The sequence below is a fragment of the Mixophyes fleayi genome, chromosome 7 (genome assembly GCF_038048845.1).
Source record: "Mixophyes fleayi isolate aMixFle1 chromosome 7, aMixFle1.hap1, whole genome shotgun sequence".
In the NCBI taxonomy this organism is placed as follows: Eukaryota; Metazoa; Chordata; class Amphibia; order Anura; family Limnodynastidae; genus Mixophyes; species Mixophyes fleayi.
This window is the reverse complement of record NC_134408.1, coordinates 41,404,552-41,432,023: the sequence shown is the minus strand read 5'-3', so window position 1 is coordinate 41,432,023 and position 27,472 is coordinate 41,404,552. Positions and strand designations below refer to the sequence as shown.

At 40.4% G+C, this 27,472-nt stretch overlaps 1 protein-coding gene across 2 annotated transcripts in view; it reads right to left on the bottom strand.

Annotated features, from left to right (window-relative positions):
• The window catches only part of SYT17 (synaptotagmin 17), a 101,167-nt gene extending 76,847 nt beyond the window's left edge, over positions 1–24,320 (bottom strand). Inside the window, exons 1-4 of one of the 2 annotated variants that reach the window (XM_075179745.1) lie at positions 23,950–24,320; positions 8,006–8,023; positions 2,137–2,285; positions 419–567 (exon numbers count right to left, since the gene is read on the bottom strand). In XM_075179745.1, coding sequence (XP_075035846.1) covers positions 419–567; positions 2,137–2,285; positions 8,006–8,023; positions 23,950–23,964 — 331 coding nt within the window. In that variant the 5' untranslated portion in view covers positions 23,965–24,320. Of the gene's footprint in view, positions 1–418; positions 568–2,136; positions 2,286–8,005; positions 8,024–18,963; positions 19,037–23,949 lie in introns of those variants that run through there. The other variant, XM_075179747.1, reaches the window with a different exon arrangement.
• Between the last annotated feature and the right edge of the window lie 3,152 nt (positions 24,321–27,472).

Genomic DNA, 27,472 nt, shown 5'->3' with positions numbered 1-27,472 from the left:
GCGCTGTACAGAGAATATTTTGTCATTCACATTCAAACTTCTCCCTGCTGTGAGTGAAGAAGACACATTGGGTGCCAGTGGCGCACGCAGGGGGGGTTTCTGGGTCTCCAGAAACCCTCCCCTCCGCTAAAAAGTGCCCTACATATCGGCACTGTAGTATACAGCAGCCGCGGCGCTGTCTAAGAAGCGTCCGCGGCGGTGCTGTATTGTATACAGGTCTCTAGGAATTTTTTTTTTTTGGGGGGCGGAGGAAACCCCCCGCGAAAAATCCTCTGTGCGCCCCTGGGTGCAGGCATTGGCAGGGATGAGTATCTCTAGTTAAGCAAAACAAGCTCATCAACAAAACAAGATCTATGGCTGGAGTTCTCCATCATTAATACATCTATAAGTATGACAGGATAGTGTACAACAGTCTTACTTGAAATGCGCCTTGTGAGGCTATATGTGGACCTAGAAGTATCTGAAGACGACCGTCTTCTGTCTGGTGACGTCTCCTGTGGAGTTGGTGGAGGCTCACTTGTTGTATTATCTGAATCTCCTTCCTTGTCATCACTGCGATTATTTATCCTGCAAACAAAGTATTTTAAACACAATGTCTGTACTTTTCGAAAGTAGAAAGATTGCCATTATTTTCAATTTATTACTGTAGACATGACTGAATACGGTGTATTCAGACTAGGATTTCTTATTCATTTTTAGGGGGCACAAGCACTCAAAAGTCTATTTTATTAGAGAGTAATTATTATAAAACTTAAATTGTCAGCATAGTCATCTTTTTATATGGTTTTTTTTTTTATTGAAGAAATGTCACATGACCTGGGCTCTTTTCTAAAACAAAGGTGGATAACTATAAGCGTTCTCTAGAAATATATCAGAGGCTCTGAACCCTGTGCATTGTCTAAGAAGTCTGAAAGGTTTGGTGATACCTCAGATATATATCTATACACACACTAGAACCTGCATTACCAACACGTGAAGCATGCGGAAATTTGTTTTGTGTGTTACATGAAGTAGGCATGTACTTGTCCTTTAACATCCACATATTAGCTGTGAATCCTTAAGCCTCTGGACACTATCACTTTTATCAGTTTGCAGCTCTGGCTGCATAGAAAATAGGTAATAATAATAATAAATAATAATAATAATAATAATAGTAAAAGCCCAATTTTACTTGTTATAAATTGGAACTGGTATTTACAGAAAAAAAGAACATTGAAAGAATCTATAGCTCAAATAAACATTAAGAAATTGTGTCCATGATATTCAATGTATACATTAATCAATCACAAAGACAGTTCTTATGACCAGTGTTGTGACTTGCATCAATCAGTGTGTATGGATGTGGGAAGCACAGCGAGTAGGACAGCACATTCGGGGGACAAGGGCAGCACTTTTGGCAGTTGAATAGCAACTCCTGTCCACCGCAGGTCAGTTTCAAATAAAAGAAATGACTTTAAACATATAAAAATACAACAAAATCACAACACACAGCAGGTCGTAAAAAGCAAAATGAAAATGTAAAACCCAATTTCACTTGTTATAAGCAGAATTGGCAACAATGGTTACAAGAGCTGTTTGTCTGGATGATTATAGGGACAGAGAGAGTCTGGCTAGGATCTATAGTGATGACAGTAGCAGAGGAAGACTTGACCAATCCTATCTTCCTACTCCAGGACCTGTGGAATATTCAGCCAATCGATAGGTTTTTACTGAATAACCTTTTGAATCTATAGCTACACAGTAACATCGAGGTACTTTGTTGTTCACACATAATTTTTGTTCTTTTATTGCTTAATAAAAACTGAAACCCTTTTAGGACATCCGGAAGTGACACTAATAAAATTAATTTCACCAATAGAATCAGACAAACTATATCTAATAGTAGCTGGATGCTATATTATTAGATATAGCTTACACTGGATCTATAATCGCTGGCACTAGGGAATCTTACTAGTATTTCTGAAGCCCGCACAAGGTCTCCCCTTCCTTTTAAAAGTAAAATAAATCTGTAATAAACAATATTATAACACAAAAGCATTATATTTTTATTTACAGTTTGTTGATTCCATTTTTCCCCCTACGACTTAAAACACTAAACTGTAGTGACAAGTGACACATTGTCTCTGCTATACTAACAGCCAGGGTGGTGTTTGTGCGGGGAAGGGCCCCAGGATCTCCACTTCATCTTCACTTGACTGGCAGCAGCTGCACTCGTAACACTTCTGACAGCAATTCCTGCATGTCCACCGGCACAGCAGCAGATCTGAAATTTTGGACAGGAACCCCTGCGTCAAAAGACAGCAACAAGCAGCAGTTTGTTAAAAGGCCTGCTGAGAATATAGCTTACACTGGAAATTATTTTGGCATGATTCACAAAATGTCCCAGTGGTGTCTTATTTTGCTTTCATAACACATATTTTTACACAAATACCAAAAACACACTGAGGTAAATTTTCAAAACATGGCCATACAGAATACACACAATGGGCTAGATTTACTAAGCTGCGGGTTTGAAAAAGTGGGGATGTTGCCTATAGCAACCAATCAGAATCTAGCTTTCATTTATTTAGTACATTCTACAAAATGACAGCTAGAATCTGATTGGTTGCTATAGGCAACATCTCCACTTTTTCAAACCCGCAGCTTAGTAAATCTAGCCCAATGTCTTCATTGTAAATACAATCAATTTCCCAAAAACTCCCAGCATGCCCTGAGTTTTGAGATTTATGACATATTGGGGTCTATTTAACAAACTCCTAATCCTCCAAATACAACCACCACAGTTTGAAGTATCCCCTGTATTTATAACTAATGGATCCCAGCAGGTATCTCTGATATCTGCTGGGATTCCACTGTTTTCGAACTGTTTTCCCAACTGTTTTGGGGACTGCTATTTTGCATGATTTAACAATTTCAAAGATTGTCGGAACCTGTTGCCGAAGGCTAACGCCATCTTCGCATTGAGCCCTATTGAATTTGCTGGCGCTATATATAAATAAATGTTGATGATGATGACTGAAGTCTATGGGGAGAGCATTGTGGTTACTATCACAAAGGTGACTGTTTATCATGACTGCTGTTCCAGCAGAACACATTTACTAAATGCACACGATTACAGGTAAATTGTTAACCCATTTATGTCCGAGGAAGGACTATATAGTGGCAAAATAACATTTGCTTCTTTTACCTCTATAGAAACAGAAATACCAAATGTCTTCAATGACTTCAGTGCACTATAGTGATGGAGTATGTCAGTACATTCTATTGGATTAGTCAGAGGAAGTCACTTTCTAGCACGCATAGTAAGGGACAATAGTTATGTAAGCTTGTCAGTGCTATGCCACCCAAATCTCTACAGTCACTGTGACCGAGAGAGACCAGTAAAGTGTTGATTAGCATGGTAACAGTAAAAGCCTTTTTGCCATGTGTTCTTGGTGCAACAATAACATCATTAAAAATCATATAATCTACAAGCAGTGTTAATCATTGTTCTGCTCCCTATTATTTGAAAACAAGATTTAAAATATTTGTCTTCTGCAGCACAAAAGGTGGTGACAGACAAGAACTTTGCGTGCTATTGTTATTTCAGCTAAAAAACAGTAGCATTCACGTCGCTCCTTGCAGACGCACTAAAATGAATGGTGAAAGGGGAACGGATGGATTCTGCTCAGAAAACATTGCATACAGCCAGGAGCTGGGCTGGGAGGCAGGGGGCATCTTCCCCCCCAAACAAAGATTGGTCCCATAGTGCATACTTACCAACCTTTGGTAAGTTAATTCTGGGAGATCCCAGGCAGGGGGGCGTGGTTGGAGGGCGGGAGGGGCGGGGTGCAGAAATTCGCGTCATTATGGCTCCGCCCCTGCGACAAAAACGACAATTGTCGAGGGGCTGGGCCAAAATGATTGATTCATTGCAAATCGCGTCATTTTGAGGACCAAGATGCCATATCCGTGATATTTGCCTGCTCTCCCGGGAGCCCAGGAGACCTACCCGAATTTCTGGAGTCTCCCGGTCATTCCGGGAGAGTTGGCAAGTATGCCATAGTGGAATACCTTGGGCTTTGTCACTGGGCAACCTGCATTTTCCTAATAGGCTACTGAGCTGTGTCTCACCCCCTGGGTTAAGATTTGGCAGGCAGCCCCTGCATGCAGCACCTTAATAGCTTAATTGCTCCCGTATGGCAGTGGAAGAGCATCCTTCATTCGCTTCAATATGTGAGCAGGATGACCACTATGAACACCAGCAATAGAAAAGTAATAGCAACCAAAGCGCTTGTCTGATATTACCCTAATGGGTTACTGTTTTACAGACAGCTCCAACTTATCAACACTAACAGTACCATTGGCTGCTTGGTAAGTTTACTGTAGGGATTAGGGAAGTGGTGTGACTACTATCTTTTAAAACTTAATTTATATGTCATACTCACATCACTGTGTGCAGCTACTATGAGGAGTGTGACTATTATTGAACTTCTTCTGTCACTCACCAACTTCCATACCGACCCCTATTTATCAATTTACACCAATAACACAGGATTTATAGACACTTATGACAGCGATAGAAAATCTTGTATTGCCACAATTTACCAATAAAATATCACCAGAACAGCTGAACGATACCCAGGTGTCCGGCAATACTGCCTGGCAGCAGTAAGAGTTCTCGGCGGTAACCGTTGATAGGTTGGGAGAAACTTTACTCCCTTTCATAAATAGGCCTTATAGTGATTGCAGAGAGATGCGGATGGGGATTGTTCTATGTGTAACAACGTGTTTCCTTATGCTGGTACTGTATGACTATGTGACCACAAGTTGATGGGCTCTGAAGTTGTAGAGGAGTGAAATTTCACCTCATTACTCCTTTGGGCACATGAAATTCACATGTTTCTCTTGTGCAATTTGGTCCTAAGGCAACATACCCATTGGTGATTGCAATTAATTTTTATTACATAGTAAGACACAAGTAAAAACGCATATAAACTGCGATAGGAAACCAAAAGAGAGCGCACTAAGCTTAAAACCAGTTATTAACGCTTTATTTAAATAATCAATTGATACATAAAAAATATCCTTGATAAAGACAAATGTGTATTGGTGGAATCTATTAAATCAAATCATTGGTGCTCCTCACATTCGAGAACCAGGTGACTTGGATTATTTAATGAAAACCCTCAGGATAAAGTCAACAACATCCATGGGCAAAAGTTCCTATGATTAATGTGGGATATCGGATTCAAAATACTCCTAGGATGTACCACCCTTTTATCATAGCTGCGTGTTTATCAGATCTTCATTAGAGGAAAAAAACACACAGGGTGTATACAAAAAATAATTTCCAAAAACACAGTTGTTGTCATTTTTATGACTCCATTAGACGTACAGTGACTGACATCCACCAGACTTCCCCTCTAGTGTCCTTCTGCTCTCTCTGCTCTTCCTCTAGAGGCCTAATTTCCACCTTCTATCGTTTCATTTTACAACATAAATGCCCCCCAAGGAGCCACATGAACTCAAATGGGAGGAGGACATGGGGGACATGCTCAAAATTTGCCTGAATATAGCTAAACCTCGATTTGTGTCAAAATTAGAAAAAATTATCAGAAAATCTATTATTGTTGGCACCTAGTCCCTCACAGGCTCCATATTATTTACCCAAGTGAATTAATTTTCACTGTCACTCAAGTCTCGCTTCCTACCTCTCTCTCCTTCCTCACCCTTGCCCGATGTTCCTAAACACACCCAAAAGCTTATCACACATATACTCAGTGCAGTAAAATATTAGCTTGCTCTATTTTGGAAAAACACTGAACCTCCTCCTCTCAAAACTTCTATTATCAATAGTATCTGGCAAGTTTACCATATCAAACACATCATCACAAGCATCCTACGTCATACCCCTGTCCCCTTCACTCGGGTCTGCACTCCCTGGACAAGCGTGTATGATCTCTAACAGTGGCGCATGCAGGGGGGTTTCCGAGTCTTCAGAAACCCCCCCCCGCGCTAACTAAGTGGCCGCTATAGCTGCACTGTCCTATACAGCAGCCGCGGCGCTGTCAAAGAAGCGTCCGCGGCGGTACTGTAGTGTATACAGCACCGCCGCGGACGCTTCTTAGACAGCGCCGCGGCTGCTGTATAGGACAGCGCTGAAGAAACGGAGCTGCTGCGCATGTGCAGCAGCTCTCGCGGGGGGTGTTTTTTTTGGGGGGTCGGGGGGAAACCCCCCCCACAATCCTCCGTTCGCCCCTGTCTAACTCACGCTGTTTGAATTGGAACGTCATGTATGTTTGGCACAACTGACCATATTGTACCAAGCTATGCTGTTACCACATCTGAAAAATCTGATAAAAAAATGTTTATTCAAAAATGAAAGAAGGGAACGTACCGCTAAGAATGTAGCTTGAATGGAACACACAAGAGGGAACAGATTAGATTTGTCGAAACAAATAACAATTTAAGAACATATGTCAAAAATTTACGTGGTTTCAAGTGTGATTTCTGTTTTCATATTTATTGTGGGATACACGAGTCAAATAAAAATAGTATAACTGAGGAATTATATCTGTCAGTAAAGAGCAGGTGGAGAATACCCTCATGGACTTTTTGCAATAGTGGTAAACTGATATACAATGCACACTGTTTTTACAGATTTCTTGCCAATCTTTTTCACCTGCCCTCTTGGAGATCCCGGAGGGGAGGTGAAGTGTGAGCATGGAGGGGGTTGGAGAGCGGAAAATGGCGCCATGGAGGCCCCCATACTGCCCACTTCATTAGGAAGTGGGCATGAAGCGGGAGGATGGCCTGCTCTCTGAATTCAGGAGTCTCCTGGATATTCCAGGAGAGTGGGCAACGTATGTCTAGCAATATTTTCATTGCAATAAAGGTTGTTTTTACGAAGTGCAGAAGTACATGCCTAGCACAGCAAATTGCACAAACCATTTGTTCCTATTTGTGCACGGATGAGCAAGATTTACATGTTTTAAATTTGTAGATTATATGACAGCATCCACAGGGTTGCAAGAATGTTCTGATGGGAGGAAGTGTGCCCAGAGGAACGGGCACTCATAGCTAAATTGTGGCTCATTTCATGTCAAATGCAAAATGAGATTTAATTTTGCTGGACAATTTCAGTAATGTCACTGTGATTTAAGGGGTGGCAATTCTCGAGTGTGTGGAAGGCTACAGGGACTTTTTCCCCATAAAAGGACTTTATTTTACACGTTTTCAGAGGTGGTAGAATCCAGGCTCATACTACACTTTCTTGGGGCTCCTTTTGCCATTGCACATTTCTATCATACTTGCCAACTTTAGAAAGTTGGCCTCTGAAGGATCCGGAGGGAGGAGGGCTTGTGCGGGCGGGGCTCGGAGAATGGCATCATTTGGCCCCACCGCTAAACAGACATCACTATTTGTAGCCTATTACAGCAGGGGGCGTGGCCATAACGCTCAAATTGCGTCCTATGCCCTGCCTTCACCATTTACCTAATGAGGTGGCCCGGAACCGGGAGGTTAATTTGCTTTCCATGGAGTCTGGGAGGACTCCCAGAAATCCGGGTGTCTCCCGGACATTCCGGGAGAGTAGGTCACTATGATTTCTATGTAATACAAACATTAAACTAGACAATAGTGACACATATAATACAGTCCCACAATGTTCCCTCATGATTTAATCAAGGCATAAATGAAGCTTAACCAATCAATACTGTAGGAGAAAAATGAAACAGTTTAAATCAATTAAGGGAGTGACCATAAAGTAACAGTAAGTGAGGTGAAGTGTATCTTTATCTTTCCACCTGTGCTTTTTCAGCTAGAAATAGAAGCCTGCAAAAGGCAGCACAGAATGTTTGTCCAGGGGCAGTGCCAACAACAGAATGTGGGTGTGATCCATGCTATGCATGAGGAGGATTTGTGTCATCTAGGTTTGAGCTTATTGCAGGTTCTACATATTGATGACTGTCAGTATTTAACATTAAGATTTGGAATCACATGATAACATTTCAAATACACTCACCTCATTTATTGGCTCCAACTGTCCTTTTTGATATCCACAATGAAGCAAATGGGAAAACATGAAAAGGAACAACAAAACCAATTTAGTGATTTTTTTACATAAGAAAATGTAGATGCAAGTTAATATAATAATTATTATTATTATTATATTAAGAAAATTATTATAACACATCAGTCACCAGTATGAATTTGACATTTAACTTTGTATCATTGCATCTTTTTCCTATGACATATACCATGTCTGTTTACTGTACAGGCATTCTGGTATTTTGCAGTAAAATAATTTTCTGTTCTCATGGAATGATTAGGGCTCATTGAGAGGAGTAGAGTTCCAGACGGAACACACAGCTCCGAATAAGGGAAGGCATCATGATCATTGAAGCCACAAGTCAGTCCAAATGCTTGTATATCGTGCATGTTCCATATCCAGCCGTTAGGGACTGACCCATAGATTCCAATGCTGGTTGTATGTAGCGTATAGATACTGGGATCAAAGTTCCTGATGTCTGCACTGTATTCAGAGTAGTTTTCTGTTGTGTTCCTTGTGGATGCTGCCTTGACAAATTCTTACTAAAGATTCATTATCCACTTGTCTGATCGAGCCCTTAAATCACACTTGAATCACTGGTTATTATTGGTTAGTTAACACAAAGCCATACAGTGGTACTACACTTTAACACTCATTAATTTGGCTGTTATCTAATGTGCCTAGTGTTTTAGTAATCAGAGCTTAATGACCAATGTGTCTGGCTAATTTCCAATTATATTTCTTCATATGCCTTTAACTAATGAGCATCAGAGACCAATCTCCTCAGAATGCAGGTTTCCATGTTCTCAAAGCTTCTGATTTGTCAACAGACAGGTAGATATTGACATACGGAAGGTGGATTAGGGTGGAAAATAAAAGTGGCCTGTTTATACACTAATATATATATATATATATATATATTATGAAAAAATTTAGAGCTTCATCCTATTTAACATTACCCGGGCCAGCATATGGTGCCATCTCAGGATAAAATCAGCTCCTACTGAACACCGGATAGGTACTTATACCAGGACTGATAAATCGTCTTCACCTTTAGCAAGCAGCCTTTCCTATAGAGATTAATATTCTCACAGGTACTCATATGCTCCCAGGACTTGAGCTCAAAGTGGTAAGAATTTATTGTAGGCGTGTAGAGACTGATGGCAGGGCCATCTTTTCCATTGGGGACGATGGGCAGGTGCCTGGGGGCCCCACGGGCAAGGGGGCCCCATAGGCAGGGCTCTTAATTAGAATAAATAATCCTGCAAAAGAAAAAACCTGCAAAAAAAAACCTTCAAGGGTCACTGAGCAAGTACATCTATCTCTATCTATCTATATCTATATCTGTATCTCTCTCTCTCTCTCTCTCTATATATATATATATATATATATATATATATATATATATATATATATATATATATATACACACACACAAGTTAACCCGTGCATGATATTTATGCATTTTAGTCAAATCAAGCTAGTTAAGGTGTTAAAAAGGTTCTTGTCATGCATTTGGGCCTAGCCTAGGCCTTCTCAGGGGAAGAGCATTACTTCCCGATGCAAGCGCCCTTTTTTAATGTGGTTTTGTCCACATGTCACCACCTCATCATTTTTCTCCATCACCTCATCCTTCATCTTCATCGCCACATCCTTCATCAAGCTACTTAAGGTGTTAAAAACTCCCCACTGTCACCCCCGGCAACCACCAACCACTCCCAACTGTCACTTCTCCTTCAAGAAATATATAGGTCAGTGTATAACTCTGCCCAGCAGGTGGCGCTGCAGCTTGGTTGTTTTTTTTTCACACACGCCACTAGGCATTTATATATATATATATATATATATATATATATATATATATATATATATATATATGTAGGGGCCCCGGTGCACTGCTTTGCCCAGGGGCCAATAATGTTGTTAAGATGGCCCTGACTGATGGTACTGGCAGACTGGATACCAGAATGCCAGGTGGTAGTTGAAGGAGTATTCGGAGAGAATGCAAAATGGTCGAGGCATGCAGCAACAGGGATACCAAGGACAAGCTAGAAATTCAGGGCAGGCAGCGAGCAAGGAAGATCCAATAACAAAGCCTAGGGGTCGAGATGGACAGCAGAAAAGAAAGCTCCAGGAACAAGCAGGGTCAGACAACAGATGTCAGGGTCAATCAGCAAGTATAAATATACAGCAACACAGCAGGCTTCACAAAATGCAGGGCAAGAACCCTATAAACGGCAGAGAGGCTAAGTCCTCCCTGCCATTTAAAAGACTAGGAGCCGATTGGAATGCCTCATTGGGAGCGAGCCCCCCCCCCCCCACAGTGATTGCAGTCATGTGACTGCAATCATAGAACAGAGTAATCAGGACGGCAGGTGCAACACCCGGGACACAGAAATAGTGTGAGTCGGAACGAGTAGTGCAGCGGCTCAGAGAACAAATGGAAATTAGAGCCTATGGGGTATATTTCCTAGACTGTGGGTTTAAAAAAGTGGAGATGTTGCCTATAGCAACCAATCAGATTCTATCTTTCATTTATTTAGTGCATTTACAAAATGACAGGTAGAATCTGATTGGTTGCTATAGGCAACAGCTCCACTTTTTCAAACCCGTAGTTTAGTAAATGTGTGCCCAGAGTGAGTGTACATTGTGTGGTGGGTGTCCCAGGGGTGTTTCCATTGACTGTGTGTTCTCAGGGTGCATATGCATTGTGTGGTTTATGCCAAGGTTGGTGTAAAATGCAGTTTAGTTCACCAGACAAAACCCCTTTAATATATTTTTACAATATTTATTACAACATACCCACTGCACCAGGGGTGTGGAAGAGCTGCTGTGCTTTCAGCACAGGGCTGGTTTGCGTAGGGGGACCCAGGACACTTTTTGGCCCTTAGGGAATTCAGCCCCATAATGAATGGACTAGGGTTGATCGTCATTATGGAAGGCGGACCCCATGATGTGTATTTCCCCGTCATAGCGGCACAAGCCCTGTCTGTCATAGCCTAGAGCCAGTATCAACTTTGTAAGGGGGACTCCACACAGTATTGCTATAAGCAATACTGTTGAATGGTCATTTGATGGGGTTGTAGCCAATGGTGAAATGATTCTGGGTTAATAATTTTTGTAATTGCATATGTGTTCAGGACTAAATGTAACTGAATGTAGGTGGTGTTTGATACTCTTGGTTAATAACTAAACTCTATCTCCCAATTGGAATGTAGGACTTCTGAGGCGATGCTTACCCACAAAGTATTTTTACCTGGAAAGTTCATATTGCAAAGAAAATAATACTTCTTCCCAAATATGTTGTAGATGGAATCTTGTAGATTCTGCCTCTGGAACATCTAAGTATTGACAGAATATGAAGGAAATTGATCTAGCGCATTTACCATAAATACAGAAAAAAGGATAGATTTCAATGTAGGAGCGTGGACAGTTGTTATGAGCAAATTCTGCCCAGGGCAAGAAATCAAACCAGTCAAATTGATGAACTGACAAACATCTTAAATACTGTTCCAAAGAGTGGCTGATGACTTCCATCTGACTGTTACTTTGAGGATGAAATGCAGAAGAAAAAGATCAACTACTAGTCTATCACCTACCAGATCACAGTGTGAGCGTTAGAAGGCAGTAACTCAACAATGAAATTCATGAAGAGATGAGTGTAAGGTTTTGTGGAAAACGATTGGCAAACTAACTGCCTAGTGGGGATTGGAGTTTTATGACAGGAACAGTCCTCAAAATAATTATTTTAGTCTTTTTTAAGAGACCTACCAAACAGACCTGGATATAAAGTGGATATAATTTGGGGGGGATTCTGTGATGATCTGCTAAATTACAATCATAAACTTCAGATAAGACAGCTTGTCAGAGACTGGTCCCTGTTTTGTTGAATCTGAACAGATAAATCTTGACTTCCGCAATGATCTGTGACTTGGGTATAATAGAAAGAATCTCTCAGGGTTCATAATGTTCATGGAGAAGACTTCTAGATAAGGCTTTCAGGTTCTTGGCAACATCTCCACTTTTCAAACCCCCCAGAAACTCACAGCTTGATACATATACCCACTGGTTCCCTACATCAAAACTGGCTTCAAAGGAAGAGAAATAGGAAAATTGGCACAAAGATGCAAGTACTGAGTAGTACAGTTCCGGCTCCAACTTTGGAAGCATCAACTTTAACAACGTAAAGGAGATGTTTATTTGTATTTTGGAGAAATGGGGCTGTGACAAAAGCTGATAGGGAGTTTCTGGAGACCATAGTGAAGAATGCACTAATTGTTTGATCAAGGCAGTAATAGTAACAATTATAGTGGATAATCCCTTGATATATAGCAATAACCATTATGATGATAGTAATATGCATTATAATGTCAACCTTTAAAACACTTTTGTGGTGCTTTTGCTAGATATGCTCTCAGTGTCATTTGTTGCCCCTGGGATATTAGTGCTTATTACTCAGGTATGAGAAAAGACAAAAGAGGAGTAGGTAAATTCAAACAAACCAAGGTCAGGAACCTGAACATTAATGGTATACATAATCAGCAGATAAAAGCAACCTCAACTGAAGCATAAGGGAAACAATCAAAATCAATTGTTCTGGTGCTTAGTATGTGTCCGTTTGTGACTTATTTAAAGTACCAAATGCGAAACAGTCAGTTACTTCCTTGTACTCTGCCTGAACTACTTGCCAAAATGTGTTATATATACATAAAGAGTAGCTTAAACAATGTGACTGAATCACTTATGAATAACTTATGGTATAAATTTATTTAAAGGAAATAGCATAGGGCGCTTATTTTATATAATTGCAAATGTACTTATTTTTGATATTGTGTGTATTTTGGTAAAGGAAAGATCTTTATTTCTGAGACCAGGAGAGGAAATGTGTTTTGTTTTAACTTTGCTAGAGGAAATGCATTATTTCTGAGGTATATATCTGATACAATAAGCATTTGTTGAGGAAGTCTTTTGTGTATTTTGGTGAAGATAAATGACTTGTTTGGGGTTTTGTAACTATTCTTGGGGAATTCTGAAGTGGAGGAAATGTGTATTCTGCAACTGTCTGAAGAAAGGACTCATGTTAATCTCATGGTAATTAGACCTTTTGATGTGTGAGGGTCCAACACTTGAAGGCACAAGAAGGTTTAATTAGACTTGATGTTAGATTTTCTCTGTGTCTAAAACAAGATGCAGGAAATCACAGCAAGTTTTAGGATATTAAAGATAAGTGTAAATATTGTTAGCTTTGCATTGCATGTAAATCCATGTTTGGGTAAACATATTGCATCCCAATACTAAATATAGCTCGGACCTCAGGGGGCTGGCTTACCCTGTGAGGGTGTGTGTCCAAAACCGTATAAAAAATCACTGGTTTGTATTGAAAATTGTTCTCCTTGTCTCATCTGACCTGCTCACCGGTACCTTCAACCAGTGTGAGCAAATAAACATCACTTGCTTCAAAGACCTTCTTGGAAACTTCTCTATCCATGTGACCTACAGATTAGACCCAACTCTAATCTGTTCCCGGCTGTTCTGAGGTTTGGACACAGCTTTCCGGTACCACCGCTCTGCCTGGTACCCAGCAGCTCTGGCCAGTGTGATAGGCCAGGGGGGATCCATCCACAGCAACTCTGATCCATAGGAAGAGGTCAGCGGTACCAGCCCAAGTAAATCCAGTAACGGGGTATACTAGCAGCGTCAGTTACCCAGAAGAAACCCGGTACTGGATGCCGGTAAGGAGTCCATTGGTGGCAGAATTTATAAGCTCCTCCTATTGCCATTAGAGGGCGCATTTGGGATAACGTAAGGGAACGGTGGCAAAATGAGCCCAGCCAATTCCCAGCAACAACAGACAGGGTGGCATAGGCAGTCCATCCTGTCACAAACAACCTACTAAAATATAATTTTCTTCCAAATTTGGCACTCATAGTCAAACTTTGGATTATATATAAATTTCAAAGTCTTACAATAATTGACATTAAAGCATATCTCAGTAAAAGCATCCTCCTTTCAAAAATGCGACAGTAGAGTGTATATTTTCTCATGTGTATTATGATTTACTTACATTACAACAATATATCTATATATATGTGTGTATATGAAATTAGTAATGAAAAAAAGAGTGAAAGCCCAAATGAAAAGCTGAGAACCGCCAGAATAGACTATGACATGATTTATACATCATTGTCACCGATTGTTGCAAAGGTCCTGTCTTTTTGTGACAGCTTGATATAATCAGTGAAGGAAAGTTTTCATGAAGCAGAAAGAAAAATGATGTTGTCTTTTAATCTACTTAACTGCTCATGAGCAGGCAAAAGGTGACATGAGCTAATCAGATGAAAAGAGGTGGGAGGTTCAATAAAGATTTTGGGCTAGATTTACTAAGCTGCGGGTTTGAAAAAGTGGGGATGTTGCCTATAGCAACCAACCAGATTCGAGCTTTCATTTATTTAGTATCTTCTACAAAAAGATAGCTAGAATCTGATTGGTTGCTATAGGCAACATCCCCACTTTTTCAAACCCGCAGCTTAGTAAATCTAGTCCTTTGTGTCCCTATTGAGGCCCAGTGTTAGGACTTAGCCTGTGACCACACTATCCAGTAGTGAGGGGAGGGGATTGGTGATCCTTGCATTGTTTCTTCCATCAGAGGACAGATCTTCACTTAGAAATTAGCTGAGGCTGTAACCATAGAAACATCTGCAAAGGATGGCACGGCTTCAGACCCTCTCACCTCTCCTGGGAGGCAGGGAATCAGACGCCACAGATGAATACTCTTGTATGCCTTTAGCGTTTGCAACAAGTGAAAAAAAAAAACACAGACACTCCTCTTGATATACACTGTTTTATCACATAAATCCCCACTAGTGCTTCTGGGTATTCATCTAATCACTGTATATACAAACCTCTCACTGAGCCAGTGATAAAGGGAGGCTCGTCTTGTTTTATTGGCAAGGTTATTTAAAAGTTCAATGACATCAGATATTTGTGAGACAAGCTACAGCCGTCCAGCTTTTGTGGCAGGGTTCTCCAGAGACACAGGTCGCCCAGGTCTGCTATACACTGAAATGCTTGGTTTCAAATAAGTATAGATTAGTACTGCAAGTAATAAAATTGAGGACGAACCAGAGCTTGTGGGAATTACTGGATCCAAAAAAAGACAATGCAATATCTTTCAGCTGAACCATTTCTCAGTAATGAAAGTATAGTTGTTTTAATACACCTATAGCATTTATCCATCCATAACAAGTCACAAATTGCCATTACATATAGCACATGCCAGCCACCACCTGAAAATAATTAATGTCACTATATTTCTACCATACAGAGCAACTAAGGAATAGTTTCTTATTTGGGTAAATATAAATAACAGAAACGTTATTATACACAATTTACAGCACATAGATAAAAGTGAGGCACTGAGACGGACATTTACTCATACTTCCCTACACTCCAGTAAATTTGTGAGCCTCCCGGACTCCGGGAAGTGTCTGGGAGTAGGCAACTTCCGGGTCACTTGTGGAGGTGGGGCTTAATGATGCAATTGCATAATAAATCTCGGCCCCTGTCATTCAATGCCGCAAATTTTGGGGGTTGTTATAATGGGTGCAGGGCTATGGTGAAGCGATGGCGTCACCACTCACCCCTACACTTGTCACATGACCTGTCCTCCGGGAATCTGCCAGAGGACAGGTCTTAAAAGTTGGCAAGTATGCATTTACTAAAGTGGAGTTTAATTAAACCACAGGTTTCCATTCCCTTTGATGTGCAGTTTGTAAAATGTATGATTTACTAAAGAGAAAACTGCACACCAAAGCACATGAGTTAAAACTGCCCGATCTGAAACTGCAATCACAATTTTTACAACTGGAAAGCATGCAGATTGAGCAATGTATTAAGTGACGGTTTGCCAAACCGCATGGCAAATCCCTGCTCATTAGTCAAAGAAGTAATCTTGCCTATAAGAACTGAGGAACAATAAAAACCCTACTCCCGCCTTACATTCTGTAAGATCGGGAGCTTTATTCATTTTGCGTAGAGTACTCCTCTGAAGCGACCCATCCGTTCAACCGGATGTCTCACAATGCGCTTTGACCAAAACAGCGGTTTGAGTTTTCACCATACAAACCACAGGACAGTAAATCCTGTGGTATCAATGTGCAGAGCGCATCTAATGCGTGGTGGATTGCAAACCGCAAAAAGAAAAAAGAAAAGAAAAAAAAAATACTGCTTAGTAAATCTCCCCTTGAATGTTTTGATAGACTAATTAGTGCTAACAAGGTTCCAGTCTTATAAAAACAAATGGATGTGGCCAAATTCAACTGAAATGTATAATATGCCAGCCTATGTACAGTAAATTACCAACATTTACACTCAGGAAAACAGCAACAATGCCTAGTAAAAAGGTAATTAGAAGTAATAATACTTACGTAATAAGCATGAAGATAACACTCCTAAATTATTACAACAACATGGGCAGTGTGGAAGAGTGATCTATACCTGCCAGAGTTTCCACTCTGTCCATGGGGTTGAAATAATTTAGGATTCCATGAGCTTCATTATTACCATCACTTTTCTATTATCTGTTGGATTCTAATTGTTTGAATAAACTTTGGCCCTGAAGTGTTCAATTACAATCTATAACAGGGGTCGGCAGCCCGGCACGCGTGCACGTGGCACGCGGACCACTTCTGTCTGGCACGTCGATGCTGCAGCTGCTTCAGTAAAGCAGCCGATGAAGGCCACAATGGCTGCTTTACTGAAGCAGCTTCCAGGTTTCTGGAAAGAAGACGTGTTCCAAAGGTAGGTAAGAGCAGGACTAAAAATGGAATGCCACATCTAATTGGTATACTATGAATAGGGGGGATAACTATATGACATACTATGAATTGGGGGGGCAACTATATGGCATACTATGAATTGGGGGAACAACTATATCGCATACTATGAATTGGGGGGATAATTATGTGGCATACTATGAATTGGGGGAACAACTATATCGCATACTATGAATTGGTGGGATAACTGTGGCATACTATGAATAGGGGGTACAACTATCCGGCATAATATGAATTGGGGGACAACTATGTGGCATACGATGAATAGGAGGACAACTATGTACATGAATTGGGGGACAACTGTGGCATACTATGAATTGGGGGCACATCTATGTGTCATGATATGATTTGCGGGCACAACTATGTGGCATACTAGGAATTGGGGGCACAACTGTGGCATACTATGAATTGGGGGGACAACTGTGGCATACTATGAATTGGGGGAACAACTATGTGGCATTCTATGAATTGGGGGGGCAACTATGTGGCATACTATGAATTGGGGGAACAACTATGTGACATACTATGCATCAGGGAGACAGCTATGTGGCATTCTATGAATTGGGTGGACAACTGTGGCATACTATGAATTAGGGGGACAACTGTGGCATACTATGAATTGGGGGGACAACTGTGGCATACTATGAATTGGGGGAACAACTATGTGGCATTCTATGAATTGGGGGGGCAACTATGTGGCATACTATGAATTGGGGGAACAACTATGTGACATACTATGCATCAGGGAGACAGCTATGTGGCATTCTATGAATTGGGTGGACAACTGTGGCATACTATGAATTAGGGGGACAACTGTGGCATACTATGAATTGGGGGGGCAACTATGTGGCATACTATGAATTGGGTGAACAACTATATCGCATACTATGAATTGGGGGGATAATTATGTGGCATACTATGAATTGGGGGAACAACTATGTGGACTTCTATGAATTGGGGGGGCAACTATGTGGCATACTATGAATTGGGGGAACAACTATATCGCATACTATGAATTGGGGGGATAATTATGTGGCATACTATGAATTGGTGGGATAACTGTGGCATACTATGAATTGGGGGTACAACTATCCGGCATAATATGAATTGGGGGACAACTATGTACATGAATTGGGGGACAACTGTGGCATTCTATGAATTGGGGGCACATCTATGTGTCATGATATGATTTGCGGGCACAACTATGTGTCATGATATGAATTGGGGGCACAACTATGTGTCATGATATGAATTGGGGGCACAACTATGTGGCATACTAGGAATTGGGGGCACAACTGTGGCATACTATGAATTGGGGTACAACTCTGTGGCATGATATGAATTTGGGGCTCAACTATGTGGCATAATACAAAGTGGGGGTACTACTGTGTGGCATAACATGAACGTTTACTTGCTGGTCCCATTACTATTAATATGATATTAGCATCATAAAATAAGACATAATTAAATGTACATATACACACACACACGCCCAATTGGCACACCTGGGCTTGACTAGATTTTAGCACACTGATAGAAAAACGTTGCCAACCCCTGATCTATAAGGTAAATTCAATAATGATGTAGAAGAAAGCTGTAACTCACAAGGCTCCTCCTCTTAGCTGTGACCTGTAGGAAAACATCCCATTTTCAGCAGGACAGAAAGCACAAATTCAAATCCAAATTCTGTTTTATCGCACCTCACCTCACCCTTGTAAATATAAATGTAATCAATGAACAGCTAACCACCAGCTGCAATGACAGCAAGCAAAGCTGGAAGCAGTCAATTGTCAGTCATCCACACCCTTTTTATCAGCTTACAAAGGCAATAAACAGACAGCTTTTTAATGGCATGCAATAGTAATAAGATAACCGTATATGATTAACAGACTAGAAATAATGCCATCCACCAGCTTATCAGAGCAACTAGTGTTCACCCACATTCTCTAATATATAAATAAACAATCCATGTATAAATTATCAGCTATGCAAAGCATCAATTTTCAGTGTTATCACAAAAAAAAGACTCATAACAAATATATTACACATGCTAATATACAATATTTGTATATGTTTATATGCTATAGGAATACTTACAATCATTGTCTTTGGTAATCAATGCAAGGCGGACTGTGTGTTTGCAGCACTGATATTCCAGACCCACTGATATATTAGATTACATTTGATTACAGTGAGATAGTTGCGTAGCAATGGCTATGTGCTTGCTAGATTGTACCACAAAATCCTTCATATATATGCAGAATAATGGGTAGGGATAAAAGAGAAGATGAGGGTGGGAGGGGGAAAGAAAACAAAATAGATAGTGAAGGTCAAGGTGGAGTACAGAACTGATTGTAAAAGACGGAAGTGGTGGGTACAGAAAGTAAGTAAGACAGAGGACAGTAGAGGTGGGGTACAGAAAGTAAGGTAGAAGATATAAGAGGTGGGGTACAGAAAGTAAGGTAGAAGATATAAGAGGTGGGGTACAGAAAGAAAAGAAGAAGACAGAAGAGGTGGGATACAGAAAGTAAGGTAGAAGATATAAGAGCTGGGATACAGAAAGTAAGGTAGAAGACATACGAAGTGGGGTACAGAGAGTAAGGTAGAAGACATAAGAGCTGGGGTACAGAAAGTAAGGTAGAAGACATACGAAGTGGGGTACAGAGAGTAAGGTAGAAGACATAAGAGCTGGGATACAGAAAGTAAGGTAGAAGACATAAGAGGTGGGATACAGAAAGTAAGGTAGAAGACATAAGAGCTGGGGTACAGAAAGTAAGGTAGAAGACATAAGAGCTGGGGTACAGAAAGTAAGATAGAAGACAGAAGAGATGGGGTACAGAAAGTTAGGTAGAAAGTAGAAGAGGCGGGTAAATAAAGTATGGCAAGAACTGTAGTTACCAAAACTATAATGAATGATTCAAAAGGTAGGTTATAGAATTTATTGCAAAAGACAGAAAAGTTGGGCTCCTGAAAATGCATTTTAAAACTGAAGAGGTACCGAAAGTATAACAAGGGACTGAAGAGTTGGGATACAGACAGTATTGCAAATGACTGAATAAGTGGGGTACTGAAATGCTGTTAAAAGACTGAATATTAGGTTGCAACAATTATGGTGAAGGACTGCAGAGTTGGGATGTACAATTTATAGCAAAGGGATGTGAACCGGCAGGAAAGTATGACTACAGACCTATGGGGAGGAGTACATCAACTCTGTCACCAAGAACTGAAGAAGCGGGGTGTGTAGGACTAAAGACGTGGGCTTTGCAGCACTAAAAAGGTGGGGTGCAGAATAATTAATTAAAAACAAAGAGGGACAGAAAGTATGGCAATGGATTGAAGAGGGGATACAGAAAGTCGGTGAATGATGAAATAAGTGGGGTATTGAAAGGCTGTAGAAAGTCTTAAGAGGTGTAGAGAAGATAATAAAGGACAGTGGAGGTGGAGTGCAGGAGAAATGTGCAACACACAGGTGTGGTAGAGAGTGGATGGAGCGGGAGGGGGAGACAGGAGATTTGGGGCACAGAAAGGATGGCAAAGGACAGAAGAGATGAGTACAGAATGGATGGTGGAAGTCTGAAAAAGTGGGGTGCAGAAAAAGTGATGAATAGCAGACCCTGTGTGGTGTAGAAAAGATGGCAAAAGACAATGAAGATTAATTCCGTGAACAAAGTAAAGGACGGAAGAGGAGTAGTACAGAAAGAATAGCAAAGGACAGAAAAGGTAGAGCCACGAATAAATCAAAGGACTAGAGATGTATTTAAAAATGGTGCACAAGAGAAATGTGGTACAGAAAGAAGGAAGGACAGGAGAGGTGAGGATAGGAGATGATGGTAGCACATTGGTGGTATAGTCCAGGAGGAATAGTGTAGAAGAAGTGAAGTCCAGGAAGGATGGAAGGAAAGAAAGAAGAACTGGAGAATGGGGACATGATCTAAGTAAACAAAAGAATGTTGACTGAAAAGTTGGGATATAAAATAATGGCAAAGAGGGGTGCAGAAAGGTTGGATAGGACATGAAAGTTGAAAAACAGAAAGAATGGCAGTAGATAGAATGGCAAAGATTGGAAGAGGTTGTGTACAAAACGTTTGGTGATAGGTGACAGATGAAAGAGGAAGGAGATGGTACAGGATGCAGGTAAGCATTAGCCATAATGTTTGCAGTAAAAAGACCTAATCATTTGCTATACAATTTTGCACATACCACATAATAATTTCCATCTTCTTGGGACCATCACAACTTATTGTTATACATTTCTAATACTAAGCAAAATGAATACGTAAACTTGTGTTATTGTGGAGAGATGGGGAGGAAGGCAAAGGACTGGAGATAGGATGGTGGATGACTGAATGATGGGATGTAAAAGCAATGGAAAAGCACAGATATACAGAAAAGATGGTGATGGAGACTCAGTACAAAAAGGATGGCATATAATTTGCAAATGGTATCATAGAGATCAGAATAGGTGGGTGTGGTACAGAATGTATGGCCAAGAACACTGGAAACAGGGGTGATATTCTAGGGCAGGCTTGGCTAACCTGTGACACTCCAGGTGTTGTGAAACTACAAGCCCCAGCATGCTTTGCCAATATATAGAAGCTTATTGCTGGAAGGGTATGCTGGGACTTGTAGTTTCACAACACCTGGAGTGCCACAGGTTAGCCAAGCCTGTTCCAGGGGGTTTATGAAATGTAGACAACCTGACACCAGTTTATAAAAATTCTCAAAAACACTGAAATTCTGTTTTTTAAGTGTTTTTTTTTTACGAGACCTGACATGGATGGAACAGCGCATCACCACACCCAATAGCAAAACCTAGGTAGAGGCTTGGAGATGCTATTGTAGCCTCCTGGGCCGACTGCAGAGATAGGGTCCCTTCTGAGCATCCGTGTGCCACTGAGAAGAGGATACCACTCTGCTCTTTTCAGAACAGAGTCAGAGCCTCAGGACGTGCTGCAGGACCCGGGTTGTGGGGACCTTAGAGGGCAATGCCTGGCCCCATCACCTCTGGTCCCCGTAGTACTTGCACCACCTGCACCCACGATAGTTCCACCACTTAGACCTTGCTATATTCCACAACATAAATTGGAATTATAGTCCAGGAGGACAACTGAAGACAAAAGAAGTGTGGTACAGAGATGCCACTGGAGGACAGAAGACATGGAGTCCAGGTAGGATGAAAACGGACTAGACAATGACATGGATATAAAGCAAGAATGGTAAATGACTGAAGAGCTGTGGTACAAAAACAAGGGCAAAAAACTGTGGGATACAAAAAAAATGTGAATAGAAAGGCTAGAGAAGACCAAATGAGGTGAGGTTGAAAAAGTGTGATGACAAACTGAACACATAGGGCTAGATTTACTAAGCTGTGGGTTTGAAAAAGTGGTGATGTTGCCTATAGCAACCAATCAGATTCAAGCTGTCATTTTGTAGAAGGTACTAAATTAATGAAAGCTAGAATCTGATTGGTTGCTATAGGCAACATCCCCACTTTTTCAAACCCGCAGCTTAGTAAATCTAGCCCATAGGGTGAAGAAAGAAAGGTGACATATGGAAGGGTTGTTAATGGCTGGCAATAAGCTGTTTTTTTCATAGTGTTTACAATGGAGAGGCCTAAATTTCTGTTTATGGCACTCCATACAACAGACAGTAATTTCCATCATCTCCTGAACCACTCACGTCTTTTTATGTACATTTCTAGCACTGCCTAATATATTTATTGCTATTACTATTATTATTATGTTAGTTATATAGCTTTAATATATTCCATTTCATTACATTATGACCATTAGGACATTTACATTTATGACAATAAAAAACGCAAATATAAAGATACATTACGAAGGAAATTATTAACTTCCAAGAGCTTACAATCTACAAGGTCATAATTCACATTACGATGCTTGTACAATAAATACACAAATACTAAATGATATGTGTGCATATATTTGTAAATAGACTGCAGGTGTTTTTGTGGAAAGCCAATTTTGCTACACACATTTATATAAAAAATATTTAGACAATATTTATATACAGTCTGGCACTTATCATCTCAGATATAATATGTATCAGACAGGCACTGTGCAGAGAACATGCATTTATCACATATACAATGTGTGTCATATATATATTTATATATATTATATAATGTATTAGACACATAACAAACACATTACTGATGTAGTTATTGATAATATGTCACAGTGTAATCCTCATTATTTCACAATGATAATCCCCATGTGTCAGATAGCAGGGATTTGGATAAAGCATGTTTTATTGTACAGCAGCAGACTGTAAGGAAACAGTGGGTTATTAGTTACAGCTAGTCTGAGGTAACTTGACACTCAAAGTGCAGGCAATTTGTAGCAAGTGAACAACATCTGCTCTTACCATAAACAACTGTTGCTTTGCAAATAATGTCTGCTGTCTGTGCATCAAAACATCACCCAATCAAACTCTCAGCTCCACCCAACACCCATCAAAAGTCACTTCAAGTCAGACACACACCATAGGCAAGCTGCTGGGTGACAATTTGTGTACATGTCACATCCCAATTAACCTCATGATGAACAATACACCAACCTGGGCTGCACGAGAGGACACAACACCAGGAGCTTTTGTCATTACTCTTCTCATCTGTATCCATTTTGTATCCTTTCAGCATGTTTGTTGTCAGATAAATTATTATATTACTATGTCTATGGCAAACCTAGCACATATAGATGATATATATTGCATATATTATTATTTTTAAAGAAAATAAAACATCCCCTGTACCTATATTTAATATTACAATTGTACACTTTTGTATGTTTGGACTGTAAAACTTCTGCTAACAATCCCTATATACATTTGTGTTGTACAGTACTCCTGCCATGTGTGAGACATACATCCTAACAGCTACATCTGACATCTTTACTTGGATTATTTGCCAGTTTAATGCACTCCTGTATTGACTCCGTGCAGCCACAACCCATCCTTTTCAGCTTGTCCCAGTTACACCCATTCATTGGCTGACACTTTTACAAGTTCTAAGGAGAGACTTCATTTTCAACAATCTGTAAGAGTGTGAATGACACCTACCTGTATGTACGCCATCTTCACTCAAAGTGCCATCAGTTCCTAATTTTGCCTGTACATGACGTTCCTCTCTCTCTCTCCTCTTTGCCCTCAATAAAACACACACACACAAGGGGAAAAAAAAGACGTGACTTGTTTAGTTGATCAGCTGAGAGCTGGATGGTTCTTCTTCATGGTGACCCTTCTTTGGAATAGACATCCTACTCTTACTTGTGGCTTGGATGTCACATCAGTTGTACCCTGGTTTATTTGGGGGGGTCTGTGTCACTGGCTGAGCCTGTTTCTGGGAATGGCTCCCTCCTCCCTGTCACTTGCAGACTCTGGTGCTTTGATTAGAAGTGTCTTATTTGCTTGCTTGCCCTGTTTTGTTTTGAATGGTGCCTATCTCTCCAGCACAGACTCACTGTCGCCACTTAGTGGTCATCAATATTATTTTTTTTCTATTTTACTTTCTAAAAACCGTAAGGCAAAACACAGATGTGTATTATATAATGTAATGTCCCCCTCAAATACATCACAGTCAATCTGTTAAAATGTTGTTTGCCTTAAAAAGACTTCAGAATGTGCCCCTTTTTACAATAATTCCATTTATACTTAACACATTCTTTGGACTACCACATATGTTTCACATTTTATTCTGATTGATGCATTGAACACATGAAACAATACAAATTGGCTAATTTAACTCACATGTAATTGAAACTACAATATTTTTTAAATGGAATCATAGCTAAATATTACCTAAATACATTTTCCTAGATATAACTATGTGTTATGGTAATTAACAGTAAAACTGGCATATAGTATGTAGTTTGTGCTAATTTGCAATGCTAAATAATTGAATTAAAACTTTTTCATCACAAAGATCTATCACTAATGCAAAAAAACCTAATGAAACGATAAAGATTTGCTGTAACAGAGGAAGGTGTTTTGTACCAGTGTAGAGGGAATAGATTGGCTTTACAATGCCACCTTGTGGACAATGTCTAATGCAATACAAGTACATATTTGTTCTGCAAAGGTACCAGATACATCATCTGACTAATCAGTGAGGTATTTCTCTGCTCTCAAACTTGACACTATTTTATTGAGGTAACCGGGTCTCAGTAATTAATTGAGGTAAAACAAGCCTTCTGCATTTATCAATTAATAATGCCTAGGTTTATTCAGGGAAAGAGCCAGTGTTAAGTTCAGGAGCAGACATATATCACCAGGATGCACTGGGGCAGCTTGACGTCTAGATGTACCTTTGCAGTAAATAAAATAATATTCAATATTTCTCATCCTAACTATTAATAGAAATAACAATACTAAGGGGCCTATTTATTAAACCTTCAATTGGCATCTATTCCCTGAAAACAGCAATTTTCGGGGAATAAATGCCAATTGAAGTATTTGCCTCATCTATCAACAGTTCATCGCAGCAGATATCATATATTTGCTTTCATAATATTTAGCAGTCCCCATAGATGTCTATGGGGACTGCTATGTATCGCAATTTAACAATGAATAGAAATGGTTTCACACATACGTTAATGTAAGCCAGCTCAGGCTGCTGTACATTACCGTTTCTGCTATTTTTCAGCACTGTTCAGCTCTGATCCGAGCAGAGCTTTACAGCGCATGTGTGGAGGGATCACATAAGTCATCTTTTTTGGGGGGAGAAATGGGGGGGGGGGTCAAGAGAGGCTAGGGCAGGGCTGTCTTTCCGACTGGGCACGATGGGCAGGTGTCAAGGGGACCCGAGGCAGGACTCCTATAATAAAGTAAAAGCAAAACAAAAAACTTACCTTTTGCAGTCACCTGACCGTTCAGGTGACGATCCGGCTCACTCCCTGGTCCACTCTTCCGTGATGGACTCGCAGTGAATGTCGTGCGTGATGACGTCATCACGCCCGACATTCACTGCGAGCACAGCACGGAGAAGCGCAGAACAGTGACGAAGAACAGAAGAGGATTTGACTCGAAGAACAGGGCGATTGAAAGGTAAGTTAAGGGGGATATTTGAAAAAAAAAGTGATATATATATATATATACACCCGGGGGGCCATAATGTTGTTAAGATGGCCCTGGGCAAGGGAGTGGGGGGTCAAGTGATACTGGTCAGCATGTGTTGAAATTCTAGAGAAGGAGAGCTCAGTGTGTAGCTGACCGTGATTAATGTGCGTGTGCACCAGTACACCTACCTCTGTATTATACCTACATGTGCGAGTGCTTCTGTTGCGTACTTTAACCAAATTACCCTGGGACTGGAGAGACTGAGATACAGCTGGGTGAGGAGGATATGAAAACTGCAAAGTTACCCCTAGCCATAGTAACACCTGTTCAACAAAAAAGTGCCTTGGATAGGACACATGTATTTGTTTTGTGACTGTATACCTTTCTCCCCGAGAGTAGGGGGAGCAAAGAGAAGAATCACTCTGAAGGAGCCTCGTTGGAATGGACCCAATGACCTGACATAACCAAGATCGAGTCTACTTTCCGAGATCAGGGAGTCAGTGGCAATCTGCAGGTAGAAGAAGGGCAGCACTGTGTATGTTCTTGACATATTTATGCATTCAACTCATTCAATGCAACCAAAGTTCAGCTTACCACGTCCGACTGACAAGCTGCTGTCTGTAAGTATTTTTTAAACAATACCTGGCACAACGAGTAGGGTTGTCCACACAATATCACAAGAAAGCATGTCACAAATGGTATACAATTTGCTCAACTAGTTCTAGAAACAGGAATCTTTTAAAAACAATGGGCAAGATGAAATGAACTACTGCATCTGGTATTTGCAGGTCCTGGTGCAGAAAAATAAAGTAAAAATGCAGTATACATGTTTATATGGATAGGGTAACAAGGGCAAGATTAGAGAAGAACAATATTTTCAAAATTGTCCTGCGGAATATTGGCCGCAATCCGCATCAGGGGGAGGAATTTCATAGATTTCTCTGGCAGAATTTGACCTCAAGTTTTCCGTATACAATTCCTCCTATAATTTGTGCTCCGCTCAGAGTCCATACCACACCACTGAGAAGAATGAGTGGATGTTGTCTTGAGTTTTTGCTTTGTTATTTGGTTGAATTCATGCATTGCATTGATAAATTTTGTATTCTACATTTTGCAGTAGTTATAGTCTATAAATAGAGGTGGAAGAAGAGTGTACCTCTCTATACACTGCCAACATTAGATGATATCTCATACAAACTGGCAAGAGCAAAGTTCTTTGATTTTCACGATGCCCAATCTGGATACCGGCAACAAGTTCTGGTTAAAGAGAACAGAAAGTAGTCAGTGCATGGTATTCGTACGCAGAAGTGTTGGCAGCGCCTAGCACCCGTTAAGCTTAGGCATGCCCTTCAGGGATGTGGCATGCTCCCATATGGTGTGACCATGCCCCCAAAGACACATGTTTTATAAATAACACCCAATAAGTTAATTATTACTCTTTAACATGTAATCTCATGCATTACATAGTACATGTGGTTTTCATGCATTCGTCTTCAAATGATTTAATTGTATCATTAACCAACTTATT